General features: G+C 38.5%; 2 protein-coding genes across 4 annotated transcripts; both read right to left on the reverse strand.

The window, feature by feature from the left end:
* Window positions 1-749: 749 nt before the first annotated feature.
* On the reverse strand, window positions 750-16,867 carry si:ch211-266g18.9 (transforming growth factor-beta receptor-associated protein 1). 2 transcript variants are annotated; one of them, XM_034018173.2, is made up of 14 exons: window positions 16,589-16,867; window positions 15,003-15,713; window positions 14,278-14,472; window positions 13,447-13,601; window positions 13,063-13,145; window positions 11,873-12,214; window positions 10,720-10,777; window positions 10,160-10,303; window positions 8,618-8,758; window positions 7,742-7,892; window positions 7,379-7,499; window positions 7,063-7,213; window positions 4,846-4,997; window positions 750-3,734 (listed from the first exon to the last, which is right to left on the reverse strand). In XM_034018173.2, exons 2-13 carry the CDS (start codon window positions 15,688-15,690, stop codon window positions 4,863-4,865), a joined length of 2,364 nt encoding a protein of 787 aa, XP_033874064.1. In that variant the 5' UTR covers window positions 15,691-15,713; window positions 16,589-16,867; the 3' UTR covers window positions 750-3,734; window positions 4,846-4,862. The 2 variants fall into 2 exon arrangements, with proteins under 2 accessions (XP_033874064.1, XP_033874063.1); XM_034018172.2 differs by having other exon boundaries at window positions 7,063-7,499.
* A 1,067-nt stretch (window positions 16,868-17,934) lies between these two features.
* On the reverse strand, window positions 17,935-27,276 carry LOC117411089 (four and a half LIM domains protein 2-like). 2 transcript variants are annotated; one of them, XM_034018176.2, is made up of 6 exons: window positions 27,240-27,276; window positions 24,878-25,052; window positions 23,569-23,743; window positions 22,780-22,949; window positions 18,935-19,121; window positions 17,935-18,418 (listed from the first exon to the last, which is right to left on the reverse strand). In XM_034018176.2, the coding sequence occupies exons 2-6, from the start codon at window positions 25,034-25,036 to the stop codon at window positions 18,267-18,269; spliced, it is 843 nt and encodes a 280-aa protein (XP_033874067.1). In that variant the 5' UTR covers window positions 25,037-25,052; window positions 27,240-27,276; the 3' UTR covers window positions 17,935-18,266. The 2 variants fall into 2 exon arrangements, with proteins under 2 accessions (XP_033874067.1, XP_058881820.1); XM_059025837.1 differs by having other exon boundaries at window positions 17,935-18,421.
* Between the last annotated feature and the right edge of the window lie 719 nt (window positions 27,277-27,995).

A 27,995-nucleotide genomic window follows, 5' to 3' on the forward strand; every position in this document is an offset into this window, starting at 1 on the left:
GCTTCCAAAGCATAGTATTTTAATTGTTATTCTTATCAACCAGCGGATGAGCAAATCTGTTTTGAGATGTCAGGTAACCTTTTTTGTCAAGTCATCAACCGTAGAGTTTCAGTGGGCTTTTGATGTAAAGTAATGAGTGAATCCCATACCTCCGATTACCTAAATAGAACTGCTTCCTTGATAATGAGGAGGAGTGTGCATAAATGCTTCCCTTCCTTGCTGTTGACCTGGATTTTTACTGACTAATAGCAGGCTTTTGGTTTTTTTTTGTTGCTTTAAAGCAAACTAGCCTTTTTATGAGGGGATACATATAGCAATCCTGTTAAGACAGTGTGTGTCAGACAGTCTCTTCAGAATGCCAGAGCAATGTCTACACACTTCCAGTATGGTTACAAATGGGGTGTATTCCTGATGTGGTGTCAGTCATGTGGATTGGACCTCACGACTTGCCCCATGGTAGATATACTGCAATTTTTGCAGGACCTTTTTGATGAAAGGGAATCTACCTCCATGCCCAAAGCTTTCATGCTTGCTATTACCTCTGCTAAGTGGGTAGGTGAAATGCAAGCATTCTCAATGGAAAAAGCCTGTTTGTTTTTTTGCGGCGGACAGAACTTAGGTTACTCACCACGCTAATCCTGCTTTTCTCCCTAAAAGCATTTCTGCTTTCATTTATCAACGAGTCAGTGGCATTGGAGGCCTTCCATCCACCTCCTTTGCAGTCTGACAGGGAGAGTTCCATACGCTCTGTCTAGTTAGGGCAATTGGCAGCAATCCAAACAATTGCTTATTTGCTTTGGGTGTAAGTTCCCCGAACAAGCCCTCTCTAAACAGCGGCTGTCGAGGTGGATTCCAGACACGGTCAGGATTGCATACGATCTATCCAACCTGCTCCCACCAGAAAAGGTCACTGGTCGCTCCACAAGAGGCCTTGCAACCTCCTGGGCATTATTCCAGGTCGCATCTATCGCAGACATTTGCAACGATGCAGTATGGGCCTCATACTTTTACCTCATAGTCATACTTTTACCAAGAATATATCCTGTACAGCATTTATCTTGCCCAAACCTCTCTACAGTGTTTGATGATATTGATTGTTTCGTTGATTTTCTAGTGTTTCAGTTTTTTTTTAGTTTTTTTTAGTTAATTTATTCTTACTAGATATTGGTTGTGATTCTACTTGCTAATGCAAGAAAAAATCTGACAGGGGATTTAAATATGGCGTGATTCAGAGTGTGAATTGCACAGTTTGAGTAAATGTATTTTTGGTGAGACTGACCTGTTGTTTCTGTGGGAGAAGCTGTGAATCAGTTGTAGTGAAGTTCTGTCTTTCCTAACAAGTGATTATATTCTTGCAGCAACATATACGACAGAAAACAAATGCACAGATTACTGAAGTACAAGAGGATACCTAAAGCCAGCCGGATGCTGTGTCACGGTTCATATCATTTCATAAGCTGGCATTCTTTTAAAGTCAATAGAAAACTGTATTTATTCAAAATCCTTTAGCCTTATACACAGGGTACACTCTTTAAAAACCTTGAACCACTAGAGATATAGAAGAAGCAAGAAGTGACAGGCGTGAAATGTAGACACAGTACACGACTTGCACAGTTTCCATGGTGATGCACAATAAAACACTGAAAATGCATTGAATCACTACGGAAAGTACAATCCAGCCTCACCTTCATAATGAGCCTCCTGTTAACTTTTATGATGTTATTGCATTCTTCATGCAAAGGTCTTTTCAAGAGTCCATCTTTATGAGGGAGTTTAAAGAACAGCAAAGTGTCCCGTTTACTTAGTGCTTATCCATCAGGACAGCAGTGATGGCACTGGAGCGTATTCACACTCAATGATCATAACCAGGGAGTTTAAAGAACAGCAAAGTGTCCCGTTTACTTAGTGCTTATCCATCAGGACAGCAGTGATGGCACTGGAGCGTATTCACACTCAATGATCATAACCAGGGAGTTTAAAGAACAGCAAAGTGTCCCGTTTACTTAGTGCTTATCCATCAGGACAGCAGTGATGGCACTGGAGCGTATTCACACTCAATGATCATAACCAGGGAGTTTAAAGAACAGCAAAGTGTCCCGTTTACTTAGTGCTTATCCATCAGGACAGCAGTGATGGCACTGGAGCGTATTCACACTCAATGATCATAACCAGGGAGTTCAAAGAACAGCAAAGTGTCCCGTTTACTTAGTGCTTATCCATCAGGACAGCAGTGATGACACTGGAGCGTATTCACACTCAATGATCATAACCAGGGAGTTTAAAGAACAGCAAAGTGTCCCGTTTACTTAGTGCTTATCCATCAGGACAGCAGTGATGGCACTGGAGCGTATTCACACTCAATGATCATAACCAGGGAGTTTAAAGAACAGCAAAGTGTCCCGTTTACTTAGTGCTTATCCATCAGGACAGCAGTGATGGCACTGGAGCGTATTCACACTCAATGATCATAACCAGGGAGTTTAAAGAACAGCAAAGTGTCCCGTTTACTTAGTGCTTATCCATCAGGACAGCAGTGATGGCACTGGAGCGTATTCACACTCAATGATCATAACCAGGGAGTTTAAAGAACAGCAAAGTGTCCCGTTTACTTAGTGCTTATCCATCAGGACAGCAGTGATGACACTGGAGCGTATTCACACTCAATGATCATAACCAGGGAGTTTAAAGAACAGCAAAGTGTCCCGTTTACTTAGTGCTTATCCATCAGGACAGCAGTGATGGCACTGGAGCGTATTCACACTCAATGATCATAACCAGGGAGTTTAAAGAACGGGAACCGTAACAAAAAACGTCCTTGATACCTTGAAAAATGAAAAGAAGAATTATTTTGGGCCAAATTAGAAAAAACACAGTCATATTGCAGTTCCAAAGTTAAAGTCCAGATTTATTTATTAAAATTGAATTGAAAAAGATTTTTGGCTGTCTACAAAAAGCCTAAAATATCTGAAAAAATAAATGCAGAAAAGGGAATACATAAACACAAGTAACATATGCCCCATGTATAGTACAACAGTATAATCATCATTAAAACTACCTTTATTCTTCAATTCTTACCGTCGAGGATTCAATTTATTATCAGCACGCAACACTGAAAAGTCTAAACACTCCTCAGATTTAGTTTGAGCCACATTATTTATATTTATAGTTTGAGCCACATTATTTATATTCACATTATAAGTTTACAGAGTTAACACAGGACGATCAATCACTTCATTATTTGTTTTATTTTTTAAACCAGTCATCCTTCGCTATGGCATTTATTGGTATAGTTGAATGCACACAACAAGAATTACTTTTTACACGCTATGTTAAATATTATAATTAAACAAGTGGTTATTATGATTCTTTCAGGATAATCTCTTTTACAGAACTGTATTACATCACCTTTTAGTTCAGAGTGATGGAGTAGGCCAGGAGTAGTGTATGACAGTGCCATGGCGACACAATGAGTATTATAGGGAGTAATACATAAAAAGTCATTGTTGTTAAAACCTTTATTCCTGTAGACCACCGCAGCTTCAGTACTTCATCGGTACCAGTGTGCTATCACGTTGATTTCACTGTGCATTGTTTGTTCCAGATCCGTTGTGTTGCCATTGCTGATGTGGCCTGCTAATGGTTCTGTTAAGATTTCTTCAGGTTATCCCAATGGCATTTTTCAGGGTCTTTGTCTTTTTTAGTTTTCTTTTTTTCTCATCTCCCTGAAGTAAAATCTCAAGAGAAACATTGCATTTTGTTTAATATATTCAAGAGAAACATTGTATTTGTTTAGTATGTTCAACTCCTGTTGTTAACTGAAATAATACAATTCCCAGATGCAATTAGAGTATGGTAGAGCAATTAACTTGGGCAGCCTGGAGTGTATTTTGATTGCTGTCTTACAGTAAGTCATTCCGTGTATCATTAAGTTTACTGGAACACGCAGACAGCAATATTTTCCATAGGGTTTACTGTTAGCGAGTTTAGCGAAAGAGCCCCCTTTGAAGCTGCAGCCTCTTGGTTAGTCTATGTTTAACCCCTTTATATCTGCAGCCTGTTATTTTAAGTGATTTGCACTGTACAATACATATAGGTCTCTGATGTGCAATTCTGAAAAGGAAGCACATGTTATAACAAACATGTCTGCAGTACGTTCATGTCAGGAACACCAGGTTAATGAAAGCTCTCAGTTAGCTTGTCTTTGAGGACTTTGTTATGGTTTCATTTCCTAGGCCATTTCACCCAGTCTTCGGGGTCAAAGCATGCAAATGGCTGGAAAGCACATCAGTTAATAGAGGAGATGGTGGATTAATGACAGGAAATAAGGTTTTGATTCCACTCTCCAGGTGAAATGAAAAGCAAGACTACATGTAAGCAAGGCCTACTTTCATCACTTGAAATTTTGGTAGCACTTGAATTATTAATTTGGGAATTTCTGTTCTACCCAAACTGTTCTGACAGTCACTCGCCCTAAACCATGGGTCCACTCCCTTATATTCCCCAGGCAGGTCTGGCACAGACAGTAGATAGTAATCTTCCAATTACTACAAATTGCACATTTGTACATGTATTGCAGACCTACCCTGTACCTATGTACCTTCACTATATCCCCTTTTTAGAAAATGTAATTCCTAGTGGAAGAAATTACACAATTCACTACACATACTGTAAATAATTTAATTTAAAAAAAGTATCAATAACCAAACTATATTTCTTTCTTATGTATTTATTTATTTTACATAAGTTGACATTATAACGTGTCATTAAATTCTGTTTAGAAAAGACCTTGAAATATGCCACAGTACAGAAGTCTGTTGAAGATGCCACTTCATTTAGAACACTTACTTTGGACCGCTGTGGTTTTATCTGCGTGCACAGTGTGTGTGCGTTAATATTCCACTCAGGCTCCAAAGAAATGTAGGTTCTGTGAAAGATTTGTGACACACTTGACATGTCCTTTCTTTTGCTACTTTGACGATTCCTTCTGTAGCTTTAGCCTGAAAAGACAGTAGAAGGTAAATGTCAGCAAACTTGTAAGTGAAAGCAATTTATAATCTTTATTTAATGTTTACTTTTTGTTCAGTTTAAACAGATTTTACAGGAATCATTGTCTTGTGAGCTTAATTCCTGGATTGCAGACCAATAGTTAGCACATCTCAGAAGCTCACAATGCAATCTCAAAAGCTCACAAAGTCCCATTATGCCTTTTTCATTTACAACAAAGGCAATGTGAAAGGAATGATTCATGACAAAAATGTTATAAATCAAATGTTTTTGAAAGTTGCAAATCCATTTTTAATTACCACCTACAACTTGGGAAAATTACAAAAGAAAAAAAAGTTAAAATTAGCTGAACTATTTGCACACGGAACTTAACTTTACACCATCAAATCAGATGTTATACATACTCAAGTATTGACCAAAGATTTCCCTAGACAAGCTTGGAAAACCATTTACTCAAAACCATTAACTGCCTCAGTGTAATCAGGCAGTGAGTAGAGTCAGCTCGGGAAGCACCCAATGTAACTACTCATGTAATCGCAGCGCAATTAATTACACTAAACTGCCCCAAACTTACCAGGAACATCCTGAGCATAACTGCTTGAAAACAGTTGCACTCAAAATAATCATGATGCAATACCATGCTCGTGCCAAACCTCACTTTCAAATAGCTCCCACTGGTCACTCTGATTCTCTTGGCACCTGGTACCCTCAATCTAGTAGAGATCTCTAATACAGTAGCACCGATTCTGTCCCCACACCACACCAATAACTCCTCTGGACTTGACTGTTCAATACCAGGGTACTGTCCACTGGGAGAATTACCATAGCATTCAGTGGAACATCTGGAGACCTGCTTCACATCCTACACTGCAGGGGATTAGTCAGGTATTCAGTCTGCAGCAATGATAATACTTAATTAAAATACTGCGACTACTGCAGTGTTTAGTTAGAATGAAGGGTAGGAGTGATGGGGCTTCCACAGAAGCAGATTTGTCTTTTGTTGACCTCTTCTGGAATACAGTCAGCACTCAGATATCCGTTACCCAGATACACGTCAGTAGCGTTTTACTGCCCTTGTATTAAGAATAAAATCAATCCCCATTATATATATGTAACAAATGAATGCACTTACCCGTCACACACGATTTCCGACTCTGTCACCAGTTTTCTGATACAAAGCCCATCTCTTCAATGTTACAATTTATCTGAATATCTGTCACAGCCTTCATTTTTTTTATTTTTAGTCTCTCTAATGCCAAATCAGTCTGTCTTATATTGTGCAGCTACACAGCTCGTCCTCCAGTTTCACATGACGAAAATGCAGCCAAAACAAAGCAAACGAGACAAACTATGGTAATGTAGCAGTTAATCATTAAACAGTTTTAGATACTGTGATGTATTTTATTTTTTATCTGTGATATTTTGTTGCTTTTGTGCATTTTCATTTGCAAGTGAACTGCGACATTAGGGCTTATCAAGCACTATATTCTGCAATTTTAAATACTGACAATTCTGGAACTTTTTTTTTTTTTTTTTTTTTTTTAAATCTTTTGTTTTTGCTAAATTGCATTGCCTTTCACGTTTTACACAGTTCTGTGCATGGATAACATTTAGATTTTATTTTGCTGTTGGGTCGTTAATGGAAAATTTTACATACCTCTACAATACGTATGGATTTAAAAATTTGTACTGTATTATAGTCCACGTGTCGTCTCTCTAGTTTTGGCAAGTGATATTTTCAGAGTCATATCATTCTGAATTAAAATACTACTTCTGTTGAAAATATAGTACTGTACCAACAAAACCATATATGGATATGTGAGTGCTGACTGTAATGTGCACAGGCATGTGAAGTTAAGGCTTCACAACAGTGTGGGCCAGCCATGCCAGCCCTTATATGGAGCCATCCCATGCTCATCCTATAAGTATTGTGGTAGACTCATATTCACACTATGTGGTCTCGGCTACATAACCCCTGAAGAGAACAGTTATCCAGCCACAGTGATTGCAGTTTACAAACAATCAGTCATTAGCTATGGTTACACCGTTTAAACTCACCCTTGAATACCTGTACCTAAGGTGTTCGGCTTGAGCTAAACTCTTCTCCACGCTCTCCATTCTCCGGTAGTGTATACTGATTCTCACAGACTCAACCAAAAACCTGGATACCAGTTGCAGTGACCAGGAATCAGGAAGTATCTGTAGGACACTGATGAGGTCAAAGACAGCCACGTTATTGTTCAGCAGGTCCACTGCTGCAGTCACTTGTTCATTTTTGTTGCAGGTGGTTGAATCCAGATAGATCTTAAGCAGAGTACTGAACAGCATGCTTCTAAAGGCCTTGTCCTTGCCTTCCGAGTTTCTCTGACAGTACCTCTCTGCTGCTTGAAAATCCTGCTCTTTGTGAACCAAGGTCCACAGAGCTTTGTCATGCTCTCCTTGTTTGCTGTACAGAATTGCTATTTCTGTGTGCAATTCTGTATCCAGTACTCTGTCTAAAAGTGAAAAACAGAAAGGGCTTCATTCCAACCATCAATAATGTATTAAATAAATTAAATTAATATTAATCCACATTTTCTTGCTTTATATATGAATTTACATTTCCAAAATGTTTTTTTTTCCCCCATTTGATAATGCTTTAATTAAATTAGGCTGGCTGGGAGCAAATACATATAGAAGGATAAATGATAATCAAAATGCAATTGCCTAGCAGCCATCGTGAACTCATTGCACCAACCTTGTATAACGGCAACATTGTAAAAGGAAGACTCATGGAGCAGGACCTGCAATTTAGTCCTGGTTCCAAACAAAGTTATTTTGTCCCTGTCTTTCTTTTCCAGTAACTGCTCAAGGTATGACATTGCTAAGAGGGTATGGTGTCTCTCCTCCTAAATAACAAAAAGATGATAATGATGAGGGTAATCAAGTTGTATGTTTGGTGTAGGTGATGCTGACAGGGGTGTTCCCATACTGTGTCATCAGTGGATATTATGTGAAAAAGTGACAGGATATTTTGTACTGGATCTTGTTCAAAGCTCTTCTAACCGTCAATATAATTTTATACTTTTTATAAATGCATTATGTACTTCTTACGTACTTAATAAAGATACTACAATCAAAGAGCTTTTATGAAATGGAAAAAAAAACCTAAAAGTGGAGCAGATACGGTATGACTGTGTTGGGATAGTTGCAACAGAGACTTGGCATCCCTGTGTTGCTGCTATTGATTTGATGATATGTAAACACAGCAGCTACCCTTAGGCACATATTGATATGCAATTAAAAACATTTAGGGTTCACCTCACGTTAAGGACTGTGGAAAAAGAATGTAATAGAAATGATCTCAGGATCTCGACATTTCAAACCATTATGTTGAGATCACAAGATATATTATCTTGTGATCTTGACATAACACATTTTCATAATTTTTTCTCCAATGTCCTCAATGAGCCAATGTACAGGAGAAACATTGGATGAATCGTAAAGCTCTTTTCATGAGTCAGTTTCAAAATCCATGGGTTCAGTTATCAGTAAAAAAACCAACAGAATAGCGACATTATTTTGTGAACTAGGCTCTAAGAATACTGCTACTCCACACAGGAAAGATTCTTACCTTTGAATTACGGGCAGTAACCAAATACTCAAGATATAGCATTAAAGCCAGCTGGTATTGCTTTAAAAAACCAATGACTTCTTCATAACTGAAAGACTCCTGTTCTCTCTGAGGACGCTTTGTGAAGATTTGTACTCCAACCTTTAAAGAGAATGGAAAATAACTTTGGAAATAGTTGTTTCATTTTGTTCCCACAACAACGACCCCTTACAGTTCTGTAACTAAAAGTAACACAAACGAAATGTTTTGGTCTTTTAAAAGAGACAATCTCATAGATGATATACTATCCACTCACAATCAGTAAACCTCACCTTGGTTACAAATTCCTGTGTTTGATACAGTTTTGCTGGTTTAATTGGACACCAGGGAAATGATTGACCACACTATGGCAAACATCTGGAGTTTCAGAAGCCCCTATTGCTTGTACGTTATGATGGTGGATTAAATCCATTCCCAGAATCACTTTATTTACATTACACTAACTGCTGCTTTCACAGGCCCAGATTAGGACATCTTGAACTCTCTTAAGTAACATTATGTAGTCCAAGAGCTCTAATCAGGGTCTGTGAAACCAGCTGAAGTACCTGTAGACTGTAATAAGACAGTAATCACACACTAAGGCTTGTTTAGTTATACACAGCATCCTTGTTAATTACAACTTTGTTTACTCTTTTAGTGATGTTAGCAAACTAAAATAAAATAATCCAATATGATATAATGACAAAAACCGTTGCCAACCACCGTAGTGCAAATCTATTTTTATAAATGTATTTATCTTTTCAGGCATCATGAGCCATACCTTATAATCATTTAAATGTATTCAAAACATCTTCAACAAAAACATATCATAGTGATAAGGTTCGGTCTACAATATTGTGTAAACATTATTTTTGAAAAATACTGTCCCAAAACTAGTCAAAAGCTAATGGATATATATATTTGGTGCTGGAAAAACAGAACTTGAGAATACATATATAATATTATTTAAATGTACTTTAAATCAATAAATACTCCATAAATTAATTACATATAATACAATGTTGTTTTTGAATAGAAAGACAAATGAAATCCAGAATAAAAAACAATAAAAGTGAACAGCTTCCAAGTGACTATGAGATTACACATATACAAAGCAGTAATCTACAATTCAAATAGCCCTGTTTAAAAAATGATCACTTCATTTTCAGTAAGAGGTTTATCGAAAGCTCGGATGAGGTTTATCTCTACTGAACCAAAGGAATGTGTTCAGAGAATACTGTGTTGTGATCAGTTTTTACCAATGTTGTTCTAAACGTGTCCACTAGGGCGCACCAGTTACATGCTGAAGAGGAGCGGATTTGATTATTGAATAGGTAGTAGAGCAAGCTGGCATTTGAAAAGCTGCATTTTTCATTTCATTTGACAATTCAGTACAGGATTCACAGATATGCATCTCATTTTCAAGTATTCGATTACAGTAGATGGAGGTGAGGAAATTTGACAAATAACGCCCTGTCTAATTTAGATTTCATTTTGTATCATGCATATTTCTAAAGAACTTACCTCCTGGTTCTTCTGTACCGCCCAATCAGCATATTTCCAGACAAGCTCTCTTTTCTGTTGAAAGCTAAGGAACTTCACTATATGTCTGTGGATATCTTTCTGTGTAGATTCTTGAAGGTAACCATCAGCAATTTGAATCCATGTCTGCAATAACATCAAAACCAAGGCCATTATACAGTTTGATTGTATAGCCGTACAGGAATTACTTGTCATATTCATATTGTTTTTTTGTTTTTTTTTTTTTCAAGGGAATCAGACAGATACAGTTGCAGGTGTTCAATGCAGACATAGACTGCAGTTAAGACCTCACTTTAAATACACGTTATAGCCAGTGCACAACATGCAAAAGTCAAAATGGAAACACCAAACTGTACAATGAAAAGTCTGGTTAGGTTGCATTTGTATTTGCTGTCCAGTTGGCAAACTGTGTCTCAGCTGCAGGAATTCATTGTCAGCTGTTCTACCAACATCTCATTATTTAATGTTGCAAAATAATACTTTTTTCACAGGTGCTACCTACATACAAAGAAAGCAGCAGATTTTCAGGCACTGTTCATTACCTGAATAGCATTGTAATCCTGGTCTCGGCTGTGATAAAGGAAGCCCAAAGCAAAGTATCTGGAAAATAAGACACGGTTTATATAAGTATCCCTTAATCACAGTAAGAGATAACATGGTCATTTCAATCTTTTTTTATAGTTGTCTATGGTGTCTGCAATCATTGTGAGTGGGTGTGGGTTCCCACTTTGTTTAATCTTGCTTTGAGCTTGACAGAACTGAACAGCCTTCTTCATTCCATCCCATTCCAATAATGTGACAGTGTAGCCTTTCCTATCTGCCAGCCCAGCCTAATCTCTTCCTATAGAAAGGCAGAGTTGGGGGGCTGCCAAAGCTGAAATGTTACATTGTCCCACGATTTGAACAGAGTGAGGAAGGCTGTTCACTTTTTCTTACACCTTTTTCCATTTGGGTGTTTTGATTGAGTGTTTTAAGTGTTTAAAGATGCTGTATCTTGCTGAGTAATTTTTTTTTTTTTTTTATTTACCACGACTAGATTTGCTCACCATTAAGAATACCCGATGACAGTTCATAAAGGAACATTTTCATTCCCCTTTATAAAGTTGTCTGTGCACAACACTATTCAGACACCCCCTTTCAGCCAATAAACACAATACTCCACAAACCTCTATTTACACACCTATGGTATCATCTAAACTACAGTAAAGAAATCCTACTTTAAATACATGTATGCATTATTGACACCCAAATGCCATTTCCTAACTAATTTTGGAGCAATTTAGATTGGCCCCAAACCCAAATTGGACACAGATTACCAGCAGTGTGGAGTAGTGGTTAGGGCTCTGGCCTCTTGACCAGAGAGTCGTGGGTTCAATCCCAGGTGGGGGACACTGCTGCTGTGCCCTTGAGCAAGGTACTTTACCTAGATTGCTTCAGTAAAAACCCAACTGTATAAATGGGTAATTGTATGTAAAAAAATAATGTGTTATCTGTATAATGTGATATCTTGTAACAATTGTAAGTCTCCAAGGATAAGGGTGTCTGCTAAGAAATATATAATAATGGCTGCTTCCAGTTTGTACATTCTTTTGTTTGCTCCTGCTGTTTAATTTATTTATTTATTTTTTTAAGTGGAGCATTGCTAGTCAGTTATTTGAAGGCTTACAGCTTGTTTAATACATAACGTATTGTTACCTCTGGTGTTTCTCTAGGCAGTGAACACACTCATTCAGCTGGCATGCATTGTCAGAGGACAGCAAGTGGATTAATTCTTCACTCCCACTCTCTGCGTACAGTTTCAGCAGAGTATTGTCAACCTGTTCCTTGCAGCGCTGAGCCTGCTCTGTCAGACGGATTGCACTCAAGAAATCCACAAGAAATTGTTTGTATCGCTGAAGCCTTTCAGGATCTTCCTTTTTCATCTGATTGAGATCCTTAATGTTGCACACTGAGGGATGAGGCTGTTTAAAGGTTGTACTGAGAGGCGGGGAATCGGGATACAAGGCAATGACTTCTCTAAGGTCAAGATGGCCTTTGCTGTAAAATACAACCACAAACATGTAATGCTATTTTAATATTACTGTAAAGTGCTTCAGAAAACAATAGAGACACAGATACTGAAGTGTTTGTTTCTCCACAGAACAGGCAGCATACCAACAAGAACAGCACTGTGCAAGCTCCAGCATTGGTCAGATGTAATCTATCCAGGTAGCGGAAATCTAAAAAGGGCTGACAGAGGATTACAGTGCAATTTCCATTGAGTCCGTATTCCTCTAGGATGCTGATACAATACACAAGCTCAAGCTTTGTAAAGCTTGTCTAAAGTGTTTTTTTATAGCCTCAGGAGGAATAGTGTCCTAGAGGTCTGACTTACAGCTTTGTAAAAAATAGAAGCTTACCTGGTGATGGAGATGCAAAGAGCCGTTAAATGATATGAAAACCTCTCCTACAGCATCCTTGCACTGTGCAGCCAACACAAGTTCTATGATGATGGAATGATTGTACTGCATGTATTGTATATGAGACAGCTTTGTAAACGTACAGTCCTATTTAGATTAGAAAACTCAATAACTTAATAACCAATAGTTAAACGGAAGAATGGCAATGTAATATAGACACATAGTGAATTTGCTGTTACATATTATTCATTTTGTATACACTTTGATGTGTGCTTTTCTGTAATAATTGAATGTATACAATAGCGTGTGTATTGTAATAACTATTACAGGAAGATGCTTTGTACACAATTACCCCACCACAGCTCAATACAAAGGTATCGATGCTATTTTTAAGTCCTTCATCGCTTCCAAAGGGAAGGCTGACCCATTTGACCCATTAAACAGTAAAAAGCTTTTTTTTTTAAATAATTTTCAAATCATTCTTACATGAAAAGTTCCTTGGCTTCAGAAAAGCATTCCTGGAAGAACTTTATAAATCCGGCTTGCTGAAGAACATACTGATACACTGCCTGCAAAATGAATATATAAAGTATATGTATGTTATGTTTTGACAAACGTTATGGATATGCTATAGAAATCATCAAATGAATACTGGTACATCAGGGATAACCCATGTGAGCACTCAAGCTTTCCATGAAGCACAAGCTGTTATAGCAAAAGGTGTAAACTGAGCATTCAGCTCCCGCTAAACAGTACTGAACATGCCCAAACAGCGACCCCCATTTAAACATCATGTGGCAGCTCTAGGTAACCTGTTCCTCTCTGCTGCTGTCCCACATGTGATGTGACAGCCATCCTCCTGGACAGTACCTTGTATTTATCTTTTGGAATGACAGCACGTGCTCCTTTGACAAGATCCAGAGCTTCAGAAGCCCGCTCCCTGCTCATTAAGGTTTCGATTTGCTCTTCTATTTGAACTGGTATCAGGCTGTAGATTTCGTTGCTGGTCAATACAAAAACTCTTTCTATTGGAAAAAAAAGAAATGAAAAGATAATGTTTCTTGCATGCCACTGTTTGGTGATTTTTCTATAGGTGATGTGATATTAGAAGACTGTTTCAGTTTTGAAACTGTTTTTTCTCATTCTATGAAAATAACGTAACGTTTTTTTTAAATGTGTCATCTATATAGTGTTGCATATTAAATATTTGCATATTATACACACAAGAAGGAATGGGTTGGATCGGGTGTATTATGACTGAAGCTAAGGTGCCCAGAGAAGTGGGCTGTCCAACACAAGCCTTCAAGTGTGTTATTAAACTTACAAAATGGCATATTATTATTATTATTTTGGAACAGTGATTTTATTGGAATGAAATTAGATCTGAACCACATGGCTTTGGAATGTCAGCAGCCAGGGAATTTCCAAGCCAATTTATAACTTGAAATATAATACAATCAAAGAACCCAAATATCTTCAAAAGAAAACTAGAAAGGAGGGACCAGTGACATTGTTAATTGGAGGTAAGACATTGTATTTTGAACTATGGTTAGCATTCATTTAACAGTCTCAGAATTTGGTCTTACCAATGTAACAAATGAGCTTTGCAAGGGTGTCTTCATCAAGTAAGACGTTGTTGCTGGTAACAAAATACAACTCGTGTGTAATGGTTCAAACTGACAATTTGGGGTTCATATTTACCTTGTGATGACACCAGAATACATCCTTTCTGAAAAGGGATGAGCTGTTTTTGTTGCTGGTCCAGAATACTGTAAACTCTTAAAGCTTCACTGTCCAGTGTTACAACATATGGGAAATATACAGCAGCCATGTGTACCTGCTCTGGCCATTGTAGAGGTGGACGCTGAGAAATGCCACAGTTTGTAACAAACATTCCTACACAAGTAGAAGAAAAGAGATGTTATGAATGGTATGGGGGGCTGATGTCACAGTTAAGTCTGTTTTTAAGGTACTTTGACCTGAGTTAAAAAGCTGTTCTTGAGTTCTAATCACCAGCCATAGACATATATAACATTGTGTCTTCTGTTGGTAATCAAGAGATCTTTTTACTGTCCTATACAAAATAAACTGAACATGTAGTTTACAGCAATTTACTTTTCAAGTGTTACTCTATGTAAGGATTTTGTAAGAATGGGCTTTTGAGTTAGAATGAAAAAAAAAAAAATAGAAAATGTTTAACCACACAGTAATTAGGTTCAATGTGGTTTCGACAAAAGCGAAAACATCACCTGTTAAGCTGTGATAAAGCATGGTACCAGTGAAGGGAGAGTTTAACTGTGATGTTCCAGGGTTCAAAGACCCCACAACAAGACTGTGAACCCCACAACATCTAATTGGCAATCATAAAAAAATGAAATAAAATAAAAAAAACAGTGATACCGCTGGTCTGTTGAACCTTTACTTACCCAAGGATCCTGGTCCATTCAAAAGAAATTCTCCTCTCCCAACCACTTTAACTATGGGGTTTTGTTTCACTTTATCATACGGAAAAAGCTCTTTGGTAGTTCCACTCGTGTGCTTATGAAGGATGTACCGATCTGACATTGCCACACAGAGACAGCTTCTATCCACAGCCAGTGCCAGGGGCTCCTCTGGAAATGGCACTTCCTTCACACGCTCCCATTTGTCAATTGAAACAGCATAGATGGAAATGGCTTTCTTCTTCGAGGCCACAACAAACAGCTCAACGAACACTGGGTCTGTAAACGCAGCTATCTCATTCACTTCAAACAGTGCAACATTGCGGATTTTCTGCATGGTTTGGATGGGTTCTAGACTAAACATGTTCAGTACAGTGACGGAACTGTCAGAGAGCACCAGCAGATGGGTCAGTATTGGTGAGGCCTTCAGCTGCGTGATAGGCCTCTTCATTCCAAGGTGTCTCTTCTTAACCTCCTTTTGTTGTGGACATGTTTTCTCGTTCCCCGGTTGGCTCAAGTCAGGCAAAACAAAATGGTGCACAAAACAATCTTTTGTTCCAACATACAGGTTTTTCCCACAGGATTCCAAGCAGCAAAAATGTAATTCATCCTTTTCATTTCCAGCAGGCTGGTTTTCAATTGCGAGCGTGAGGCTAAACACATCCAGGCTCATTTTCTTTCTTTCTATTTTTATTACTGTATGAAACAAGAAGATGGCAATACAATATGAGATATACCACACCAAAGACAGGTGAGTCAAGCACAATTAAGTGTATCATACTGTATGTTTTGCCATGCTTAACTAGAAATATGTATTGTGGATTTTAGCTGAATATGTGTTTCTGTTTCCAAAAACAAAAATTGATTCAGTTTTTGGCAATACTACAATTTTTAGACTACAATATAAGCACAATTCATTGTTGATTTAAGGAGGGTCGATTCTGTGTTTTAATTAATTAACTCTCACAGCTAAATCCTCATTAAGTAATGAATTGAGTTCAGTCTCTTCATAAGCACAGTAGTGAAAATATGTAGCTGATAAAATAGCCAGTTATTGTTGATAATCTCCAACACTAGCGGTCAAAGCTGATCATTTTCAGCATTTGCTAGTCATTGTCGAAAATCCCCAAACCTCACTTTTAAAAGCTGATAACGATGTTATTTCATTATGGTTTAAGCTGTTACTGTTAACTAGCCCGAAGACTGCAGATAGAACATCATTTTGTTTCATTTTTAGAATTCCTAGTTAACCACATTATCAACATTAACTTTAACATAATAGGTTTTCTGATTTTAGTGGAAGAACATTTATTTCCATAAACAAGCTGGTAACCAGAGTCATAGTGTTGGACAGAGTTGGTCACTCCGTAATTTCCACTGAATGCCATTAATAATATTCAATCCCCACTTGTCAAATAATGCAGCGTACATATTTAAACTAAAAGCCAATAAAAATAATACTGTAACACTTCAGTCTAGACAAGATGCTTTAAGCAAAATTCTATATCTACACCAAGTTTTAGCAATACCTTCCTGTAAACTGTAAAACAATGTTTATGAATGGTGCTTACCAGTACGTGCAATTCACACAAACTATGTTAAGCAGCAGAGAGTTAACAAAGTCCTTGAAAAACAGAAGTAGGAATGTGTATACTGTTTGTCTGGAGGCCTCCAAACAGAAGTCATTTCCATTTCATTGTTATCTTGAGTGTATTTTGACCCTGTCATGTGACTCTCTTCCTATTGGGAAGTCAGCAGTTTTAGTGTCACAGACACTTTGCTAATCAGTAAAAGCTACAAGAACTAAGACACCAAAGTTTGGATTCATGCCAGTAACCTAAACATTTCCTTAAAAGATTACACTGGGGGAGGGGGCAGCACATTGTCAACGACAGAAAAGTTTTTTTTTGTTTTACCATTCATTCTATAAGTGCCAGTGTGTTGGCTGAATCCTTGGTGTAGAAATGGGTTCAATAATTGTAGACCTGTTAGCCCAATCAGTCAGTGAAAAGGTCCCAAATGTGGCTAAAATAAACCTTTTCACATGTTTTTCAACAGCGTTGTGTTAATTATTATTATTATTATTATTATTATTATTATTATTATTATTAAGTAGTTTGTAAGTGAGTTAAAGTACAGGCCTGTATCATTATTTTGTAACGTACCAGGTATTTGAAACCTGGCTCTTCTGAGCAGCGGTCACCTGAGGGATTGTTTTTATTTTGTGTTTGTTTTATCATTTACCCACTGCAGTGCACATTTAATGGGTGAGCAGGATGGTTTGATGGTAATCCAGGCCAGAAGGCAGCACAGAGAGTCCATGCATGGACTGCTGGTACAAGCACAGAGCACATTTATTTAAGTAAGCAAATGCTTAAGACCATGCATAACTTAGTTCCATACATTCTATAGTATAAATATCACTTGTCACAATGTCAGGTACTTCTATTAATTAGCCTGCAAGTTAACCCACGTTACTCTAAATACGTCCGAGGCACACCCACACAGATATTCAACAGAGACGTTTACAGAAAAAAGGATCATTACAATACTTTGACTATTTATTTGCGTTGTTACCAGGTGTTCTTTTAAGTATATCTTCATTTACAATGATACAAATGAAAGCATTTCCTAAAAGAGAACAACGTTTAGTAACAAAACCACAGGCATTTTTTAAATGCATTTATATAAAACACTTCTCATATTTTTGTGATTGATTTATAGGTCTGTATAATATTATTCATACTGTATACTATTAGTAGGGTGTAGATTTATCTCATTCTCCACTTATGGCCTTGCTCCTCTTCAGATGAAAAGGCTGTATACTGTACCAGCTGCAGCAAAATACACAGCACATTATATATATATATATATATATATATATATATATATATATATATATATATATATATATATATATATATATATATATATATTGTGGGAGAAGCTCATTCACTAGAATAGCTGCAAAATAAAATATGCATTTTGGTACATTTGTATGGACTGGCTGCAAAACAAACACAATTACTGTAATATGATACACTGCTTTTTGGTACATATTCTCTGTGATTTCAGTGAGTTATACTCTTTTGAAAACACAAGATTTTGACATTGTCCTAGTTTGAAAGTGCACATTCTACAAAAAAAAAAAAAAAATTAGCACACAAGTTAAAGTTTAGTCCATATGTTGCATAACCAAGACTACATCACTCAATAAACCCTTCTGGAAAAAGATCTAGACTTCTGCATCTATTTCTCTCGTCCACAATCTGTGCACAGGGTATCATCCCGGTGCGTGAGGAATCCTCGTCCAACCAGAGACACGGAGCACTTCATACAGGTGAAGCACTCGGTGTGCCACTGCCGCTCTTCAAACGAGATGTACTTCACGCCAGCCAGGCCTGCTAACAACATGAAGGGATTAACAGAAGGGTTACAAGCTGAACCAGTGAAACAAGTGATTCTTTCCCTATCGTATGCTTGCACTTCCCAGCCCGGCTTGTTTTTCTAAGATCAGGGAAAAGTGTGAAATTCAATTATTTATTCAATTCTTTATTTTAAGGCCAGTAACTCATAATGCATTTTTAATAATACATGTAATAGGAAAAAGGTTATTATTTGTAGTATTTACCATTACTGACATAATAAATACATTAATAAGTAAGGTGGACCGAGGGCGATTAAGCTTTCTAACATTTCTTTCCAAATTATACATACTGCATTCTAGATTACCTCTGCAAATGCTGCTGGCTTACCCTCCTCTGCTTACTTACTAAATATCTTGTTTTTCTCGGGATAGATACTCATTTGTTATTCCAAATGTGGGTAAATTTTCACCAGTCACCAGTTTTTCTGGGTAACATCTCGGATCTCAGTAACTACACAAAAACACGTTTTTAAAAAGGTAACAGGCGTACTTGTGATGGGCTTGGTGCAGCCCACACACTTCTTTGCATAGAGGCTGCTGAAGCAATCCAGGCAGTAAGAAAACTCATCTCTGGAGGTAAAGCGCTGCCCTGCCAGCTGCTTCTTACACCCAGTACACAGGAAGCACTCCCTGTGCCAGGGCTTGTCATGGTAAGTCACCCCACCAGTTGTTATGGCCTAAAAATAAAAAAAGTACTTCAGAATGGGACAAAATAGGATTTGCTGATACCTTACCTTAACATGTCCTTGTCATTATCAATTCACAGGGTGGGAGCCCAGGCTATAAGAATAGCTTGTTAGATCATAGATTGGGTTGGTAGAGGAGAGACCTCTAGAGAAATAAAAAAGGGCTGTCTTGCGGAGAGGCGTGGCCTCCAAGACCGTGCACAGCATCCCAGAGGATAGAACAGGTAATGGATGCAAACCTGAATCCTTCGAGGATGGAATAGATAGCGGATGCAAACCTGAATCCTTCGAGGATGGAATAGGTAGCGGATGCAAACCTGAATCCTTCGAGGATGGAATAGGTAGCGGATGCAAATCTGAATCCTTCGAGGATGGAACAGGTAGCGGATGCAAACCTGAATCCTTCGAGGATGGAATAGGTAGCGGATGCAAACCTGAATCCTTCGAGGATGGAACAGGTAGCGGATGCAAACCTGAATCCTTCGAGGATGGAACAGGTAGCGGATGCAAACCTGGATCCTTCGAGGATGGAATAGGTAGCGGATGCAAACCTGAATCCTTCGAGGATGGAATAGGTAGCGGATGCAAACCTGAATCCTTCGAGGATGGAATAGGTAGCGGATGCAAACCTGAATCCTTCGAGGATGGAACAGGTAGCGGATGCAAACCTGGATCCTTCGAGGATGGAACAGGTAGCGGATGCAAACCTGAATCCTTCGAGGATGGAATAGGTAGCGGATGCAAACCTGAATCCTTCGAGGATGGAACAGGTAGCGGATGCAAACCTGAATCCTTCGAGGATGGAACAGGTAGCGGATGCAAACCTGGATCCTTCGAGGATGGAACAGGTAGCGGATGCAAACCTGAATCCTTCGAGGATGGAATAGGTAGCGGATGCAAACATGAATCCTCAAGGATGGAATAGGTAGCGGATGCAAACCTGAAAATGAAAGGACAGAAAAGCAGTTTCCCTGGCTATTGGAGAGTCGCTCAAACAGGTGGAAAGTAGAAGGTTAGTTTGGACATTAAGCACTAAACACATAGCAGGCTAAGGCCCAAGCGGAAATAGAAAGAGAGAGAACTGAGCCTCTGATTTAAGTTAAGTAATAGTACATGAGCTGCGAAAGGATAGGTGTGGCCGGGTGTCCCTGCTGACTCGTATGATCCGAAGGCAGAGGTGGCGTAGTCTGACCCCAAAAGAAGAACCCCTGGCTCCATAGAAGTTCCCCAAAACCGTGCGACAACAAAGAAAAAAGGCCATGTGTCAACACATAGGAAAAACATGCAAGACAACAATAAAAGAGGGTTAGATAGATGTATGGATTATGTGTATGCATAACTATACCTATATCTCTTGTTCAGTGGAGAGGAAACCTCTGGTTGTCCCAGCGAAGAGATAGCCCCCACTCCGGGCAAGCTAGCAATACTTTGTTGAGGTGTGGAAATGTCAGAAATGGAAGAGCGAATGTACAAGTCAACTGGTGAAGAGGACCAGCACCTTAATGAGATGCTGGTTGATTCTCGCCTTAGCTGCCGATGTTGCTGCCCTGATCCTGAAGGAGCGAGGGGTGTAGAACTGGGGCAGGAGGCCTGCCTTCAAGATCATGGAGGCCAGGTGGGAAGAAAACCAATGTCTCGATACAACTGAATGGGAAGAATCCATGAACAGCGGGTCTGATGGGAGGAGGGGTTTCCTACGGGAAGCTGGGGCTATGCTTTTGATGATTCCTCGCAGTGTAGGATGGACTGCCGGGATAGATACCAAGATGGGGGAAGAAACTGCCGATGAACGATAGTGATACTGGATCCCACTGATGTATGATTAAATTGTGCCTAGAGCCAGATGGAGAGAGTCCCTTGCGTGAGAGATGAAAGCTAGGATCTAGTCTTGATTGAACAGAATAGGAAAAATCCGATTTTGAGCACAGAAGGCTGAATAGCAGTTCCAGCCTGTGGTGTAAGATGACCTTGTGGATGGAGCGAGAACTGAAGCCATGTAGGAACCAGCAAATCTGATGTTACGACCCATTTATCTGTGTTGCTGAAAGAAGAAGGTGGAGCTGATGCGTGGCCTGCATGTGGAGCTGCAAATGGAGTCGCTATCCTATCCCTGAAGTGGGGCAGAAGAAGCGCAGACTCCACATGCATTTGCCATTAACCCCCCTCTATTGAACAGATCGGAATCGGAGGCAGCCCAGTTGATGATGATGTTGTCTGACGATAATATGGAAGCTGCTTTTGCTGCAAAAGCTTTGTGGTGTTCATAAAACATCATGCCTCGGTATCTGACTCCTAGATCTGTAATATAAAATAGATAGTAATCGAGCTCCAAGCGGCGATGAGAGTAGGCAGTGCATAATATGTCCAGATACACAGAGAAAGACAGCACAAATTCCCCCAGGGTAAGATTTTTGAGCAGCCGGGGGTCGCTGGACTTGAGTGTGACAGTGAGGTCCCCGCAGTCGACTGTACGGTGATCTAGACATTCAGAATTAGCAATGAGAATTGAAACTAGATTTATATCCTTGCCTTCAATGATCTGATGCCTGAGATGAGGAGCCAGACAACGGGAGCTTGCTGAGGGCTGCTGTTGCCAGGTTGTAGTAGGTGGGGACATCAGCTGCAGGGACCAGAAGTGCTGAACCGGAAGAGACAGTGGCCAGGACGGAGACGAATGCTGGACCTGGAGGAATGGCGATTGCTGCAGAGTTGGCAGCAACCCATTTGGCCATGTGGTTGAGCAGTGTGTTTATTGCAGAAATTGAAGCAGCGATGGAATGAATGAGGGATTTCACATCCTCGAAAATGCTGTTGTGAAGCTGAAGGATTGGATCTGTTTCGATTGCGTCTCCACATTGCTGAACCACTGTGCTGTGAGAGGAGGCGACGATCCTAACTGGAGAGGGAGGGCGGTGGCAGCTGCCTGTCCTGGGACTCTGGGCGGGCTGAGCTGCAGGAATAATTGGTGAAGCACGCCTGCGAGAAGGAGGGAACATGGGTGCAGCAGATATGAAGTACAGTAAATATTGGACAGCGCCATACAATCGCTTCCAGCCGGGATGTTGATATTGTTATCATGCAGGGTTTTTAAGAGTTTGGAGAGTGGCCAATCCTTGTAAAATAGCTGTTCCGGAGGCAGTGCCTGCTGGCGGGGGCATTTTAATCGCCGTAGCGCCGGGACAGAAGGTCTGGTTGCTGGGTAGAGGTCGGCATAAGAAGTAGCAGGTACTGGGTTTCCATCGGTAGGTAGTAGATGATGATTGACAGGAGCAGAAAGTTAGAAGAGCCCTAGCTCCCACCCCCCGAACCTCACTTAAAGATTAACATTATGTTATTCATTTTGTTTTTAAGACAATATGACCCTAATATCAAAGCCTTGCTTTTTTATAAATCTGTTCTGTGACATCACTCAGCACTGGCTCTAGGTTTCCAGGTGTTTTCTTCAGACTACTCTGAGACATCAAATGCCCATGTAAGTCTGCCTATCCTCATTTCCAATGTGGAGCGAAATCCTTAAGGGAGTGCAGATAAGGGATTAGTACTTGTGTTCAGGCTTCCAGGTGCTCTTCTAATGTAATCTATATGCTAATGTAATCTATATTACTTTATTAAAAATATTTTTTAAACAAATATATAAAAAGATGTGTACTTTTTTACAGGAGTTGCACTGGTAAGCAAACTGCTTCTCAAAGCATGGCACACAAAAGTAACCATTATCTTTCGGAATAAAAGACTTGGTTCCTATTGGCTGCTGACAGCGATGACACAAGAAGCAGGTTTCATGCCAAGAATTTCCCCTGTACTCCATTTTGCGGGAACCTAAAAAAAGGGGGAAAATATATAGATTTAGAATAGTTGGGCTGCAAGGTTACTGTTTGAACAAGGTTTAGGAGACATTATAAATCACAAGACCTTGAATAAGTCAACTGAACCTTGAGATGCATTATTAATATAACAACTGTTAAACTGTTTAGGTTTTAAAAAACATAACAACATGCTGTTTTAAAGTCATGATGCTTTATGTTTTCAAAAGCTTGATACGAGAGGCAGTTTTTGTTGCCATGGTGAATCAATAAATTCTAAACTGGCTTTAATAAAACCATTTCGAAACAGGGATCAAACTACCGCAGATGTTTAAACTACAGAAGTTTACAACAATTGTTAAAATGACATCCAGATTTCAAATTATTTTGATGTACATACTGTATGAGGAGGGAGAAAAATGAAAACAAAAACTTATAGTGATATAAACATTTTAAATGAATATGAGAAACAAAGAGAAACTACAGAAATTCATCAAATCATTGTTCTTTAAATAATAAAAATAATATAATAATAATAATAATAATAATAGTAATGTACCTGTGCTGGCCCTGCTGGCACAAAGTAAATAAACTAAATTAAACTAAAATGATATCAACTCATATGCATTGCTTACCTGGCATGATGGTCTTCTTGCAGGTAAAGCATTTGGAGGAGTACTCTTGAGAATAGCAATCTGTGCAAAGAAGGAGCTCATCCTTGGCAGCAAAGAGCTTTTCCACTAAAGCCTTGCTGCACTGAGCACACTTGAAGCACTGTTCGTGCCAGTGGCGGTCCTTGTATGACAGATCCTTTAGGACGACAAAGGGTCAAAAGTTTGAAGTGTACTGTACTGGAAGAATGTGCACAATTGTTGATAAAGGATGTTAGCAGTATTTGCAAAAATGCATTAAAGGGTACATAAGGACCTTTTTATTTTATTGTGTTACATGTTGCAACAACTGTTTACGTAAGGTGCGTGTATTGTTTTGGTTTTTTTACATTTTGACCACTTTTTTAAACATTTAAATTGCATTCCCTGCCTCAAGATGGCTTCCCATGTACCCGCATGGACCTCTCAGAACTACATTTCGAATCATCCTCCTGGTCACTGGTAAATCCATCTCAGTTACATATTTGAGCAGGAGGATGATGGGAAATGTAGTTCTGAGAGGTCCATGTGGGTACATGGTAAGCCATCTTGAGGCAGGGAATGCAATTTAAAAGTTTAAAAAAGTGGTCAAAATGTAAAAAAAAATTTAAAAAAATTAAACAATACACGCACCTTACGTAAACAGTTGTAACACTTGGGAACATGTAACACAATAAAATAAAAAGGTCCTTAAGTACCCTTTAAGATGGATATTCATGTTTGTACACTGCCTGGCTACTTTATTAGGACCAGTAACTACTATCAGGTTGGGCTTCTATTTGCCCCTATCACAGCCTTGGCATGATGTGGCATAGACTCCACAAGAAGGAGTCTTGAGGGATGTTAATTAATTCAGTCATTCATAGTTCAGACTTGACAAGCCTCTGTGGTCACAGCTGACTCTCCTGGCAGCTACTTTCCCTTTGTTTCACAATTGCTGATGCACCGATAAGCAGCTTACCAGCATACAGTAACTGCTCAACATGCACCCACTACTAGCATGCCTCTGACTTTCTCCCACTTCTGGTAGACTGTTGAAAATTGTGCTTCTCCCACAGCTTTACAGTGCGGCCAGGATCATATGTTGCATCACATGATCAAGACAAGGCCTAATAAACTGGACAGGCAGTGTAGTTCATCCATACCTTTAAACACTGAGGAGGTTAAACTGTAACTGTAAGTAAACCAATGAATGATATTTGTATTAAAGAATTGCAATGATTGCATGTATTGTTCAAAGCCCTTGCTGGTTGTTAATATGATGGTAAATAATAATGAACCTTCACAAGCCTACCTTGCAGTTGCACCCGATTGGCTTCCCACAGTCTTCACAGCAGTTGGCAAACAGGTTCTCATAGCACTTGGTGCAGTACTGGGTTTCCTCTCTTAAGATATATTGTTTGCCCAGTAGAGAGGTCTTGCAATAGTGACAGTCAAAACGCTCAGCACTCATGTTTCTGATGTACAAGCTGACAAGAAAAAAGAAAAAGGGAGATATGTGCTTCTCACTAGTGTGTATTATTGAGTGTACCCTGCATATGCTTGTAGGACAGTGTGCATACTGTATACTGATTTAGAACAAATGGAAATCCTTACAATATAATGTACTCAACCCAAGGGTACCACCTGGTAGTAATTCAGCATTCTGACTGGTGAAAACGGTATATTAGGTTCTTTTTGAGAGCAGTTGCATTGGACACAATGGAATGAGACATTGGAGACCAGGGAGTGGAATGAAAGCAAACAGCTAATCCACATTCCATGGATCTTCTGGGACCTCTGGGTGGAACTGATACACTATTTAAGGCTTGTAGTGGTCAAAGCCAAGGAATGAGTGGTGCCAAAACCAACAGGCTGCTAATTCCACCTTGTCAAGAATGTTGATTGAGTGAGCTGAACCTTCATTGCCACTCAGAGCCATGCCATCCTTATCCTGCTTTGAAGAGTTGGCTGTATCTCACCATGAGGCAAAACTGTAACTCTTTATTGTAAGCTCCATTAATAACAGTGTAATTACATATGAAATACACACAATTTCCTACGTATATGTTTTGGTCATGCTTTATTTTAAAGGGGCACTTTACCAAAGTTATGCCCATTAATCAGGGTTTTATTGTGATTTTTTGTTTGTTTCCATATGGCAGTGCCCAGGAATGTTTTCTAATTGGTGGATGAAAGTTATGAGGTTGCTATATACACCACTAAAACAGTTCAGCAAACAACTCCAAGTCGATCATGACAATGAAATCGGGTTACATTTGTTAAAGTCACTTTTAAGGCACCAGGTTTTTTTTTTACTATAAGATCATTTGTTTTTAAATGTAGTGCACAAGGAGGTACGGATTCTGCATTATAATACTTATTTTAGAATCAGCAATAGTTACCTCCAAGTTCACTGCACTTAAAAACAAATCACTGCTATAATACACCATTTACTCTCTAGAAAAATACCTTAAAACATTATCTGTTTACTTTTACTTTTTATACTCAGTAAATGATCTGATTTTAAGTGCTGTAAACTAGGAGGTAAAAAAAAATCATAGAATTTGAACTGTTTACCTCCGCGTACACTACAATTAAAAACAGATCGTCGCTTAATTAACTCGCTGTTAACACAAAATGGACAACATGTGTTAACTTGTCAGTAAGATAGTTGTTAACAGTCAAACTAAAAAGTGCACCTTATAATAAAGTGTGATCTTTTTTGGTCATTATTCATTTATTATATATTTAATATCAATTAACGATGCAATCAAACACGATCTCAAATTAGCAACCATTTGTCTGTTTAAGTCTACTTCCTAGGAACTCAACTCTAATTACAGTGTAAATCATCCAAGCATAATCAACTTTCTGCAATAAACGTGAACAGAAGTTTCTGTTTTTAAGACTGTAAGCTCACAGCTAAAGATTTTCTGTAATTATGTCCTTTTGCAAACTTGAGCTGCTATAAGATTTTAAAATGTTGGTCTAACAATTAATGTTTAATATACACTACTGTAAAAACCAAATACTATGGATATTTAAACACATACAACACCACATTGTCACATATTTGTATTCTAGTAACATGCAGAGCAAATACAAATATTAAATGTGCCAAATCTAATGTGCAAATGAAAAAAAAAAACATTTTTGTTGACTAGCTGCTTTTCTGAAATTGATTGGCCTTCCCTTATGAAAGTTTACCATAGTGTATAGTGTATGCAGACAGTTTGCAGCTGAACACGCTTTCTCCATAGTTCTACTATGTATTACTATGTTTTATCATGGTTGACTATGCTTTCACTAGGTTTTTATAAACCTTTCCTTCACTCTGCTATACTTTTTGCCACATTTCACCCTTGAAAACTTGTATAAGGGTTTACCCAATTTAAATTAGCAACAAACACGATAAAACAGTAACTCTACCTTTTCTAGGTAGTAAAGAATAGGTTAATATACTAAACAGAATTTTGCAATATCTCCCTTTAAATTATATGGTAGATATATTTTAATAAAACCATTACTGTAAAGAATCCCTATACCTTTCAATAGAATCAACTAAAAAAGTTCATGCACAAGTTATTTAATTTTAGCTGCAAGCCAATACTTCTCAATGCTTAATATTAGTTTCAACAAAAGCTCTCTTCAATGCAAAATCATGAAACATGTACCTTCTGTCTGATGATGTTACAAGGCTCTGTGGTGAGCTGTTACGGAGTGAGACATGCATGCATGCAAAATATCATCTATAAATACTATCTCTCTAATTACCTTAAATCTCGGGGGACAGTAATCAAGAACTGCTGCACATTTCTGTACCTTTTAAGGGAGAAATATACTTAGTCTGCACACTGAAACATGGCTGACACAACAAGCAGCATTTGTCATGTTCTCTAGTGTTCAATGTGCATAAGATTGAATGCTACTTGTTGGCAAGCAAACTAGGACATTTAAACTGTATTTGGGCTGAATCACCCTTTAAATAATGAGCCCTGTAAGTGTCATATATATATATATATATATATATATATATATATATATATATATATATATATTGAACAGTATCAAAGGTAAGACAGATACTACTGTAAACCTTTTCTTAACATGCAATGCCAAGAATGATCAGACATGAAGGAATAGAAATGATAAAAAAAACATTATTGTAGCGAGTAGGGAGATCAGATGCAGTTAAGAGTCTGATACTGACTGCTACGAGGAGTACTGTAATCTTCACATTATAAGACGCACCTTGCGTGTTACATGCATGACTGAGCAGTTTCCTTTAACATCCTTGGTATAACACACAACCATTTTACTGTATACCATGCACCCCATGTAAAATGTGCAGAGGGGCAAAGCTACGAATAATACCATCATACTTTAAACTGTGTTTATTTATACTGTTTTCTCAATGTATCAGTTAAGGT

The sequence above is a fragment of the Acipenser ruthenus genome, chromosome 6, assembly GCF_902713425.1.
Source record: "Acipenser ruthenus chromosome 6, fAciRut3.2 maternal haplotype, whole genome shotgun sequence".
Classification (NCBI taxonomy): domain Eukaryota; kingdom Metazoa; phylum Chordata; class Actinopteri; order Acipenseriformes; family Acipenseridae; genus Acipenser; species Acipenser ruthenus.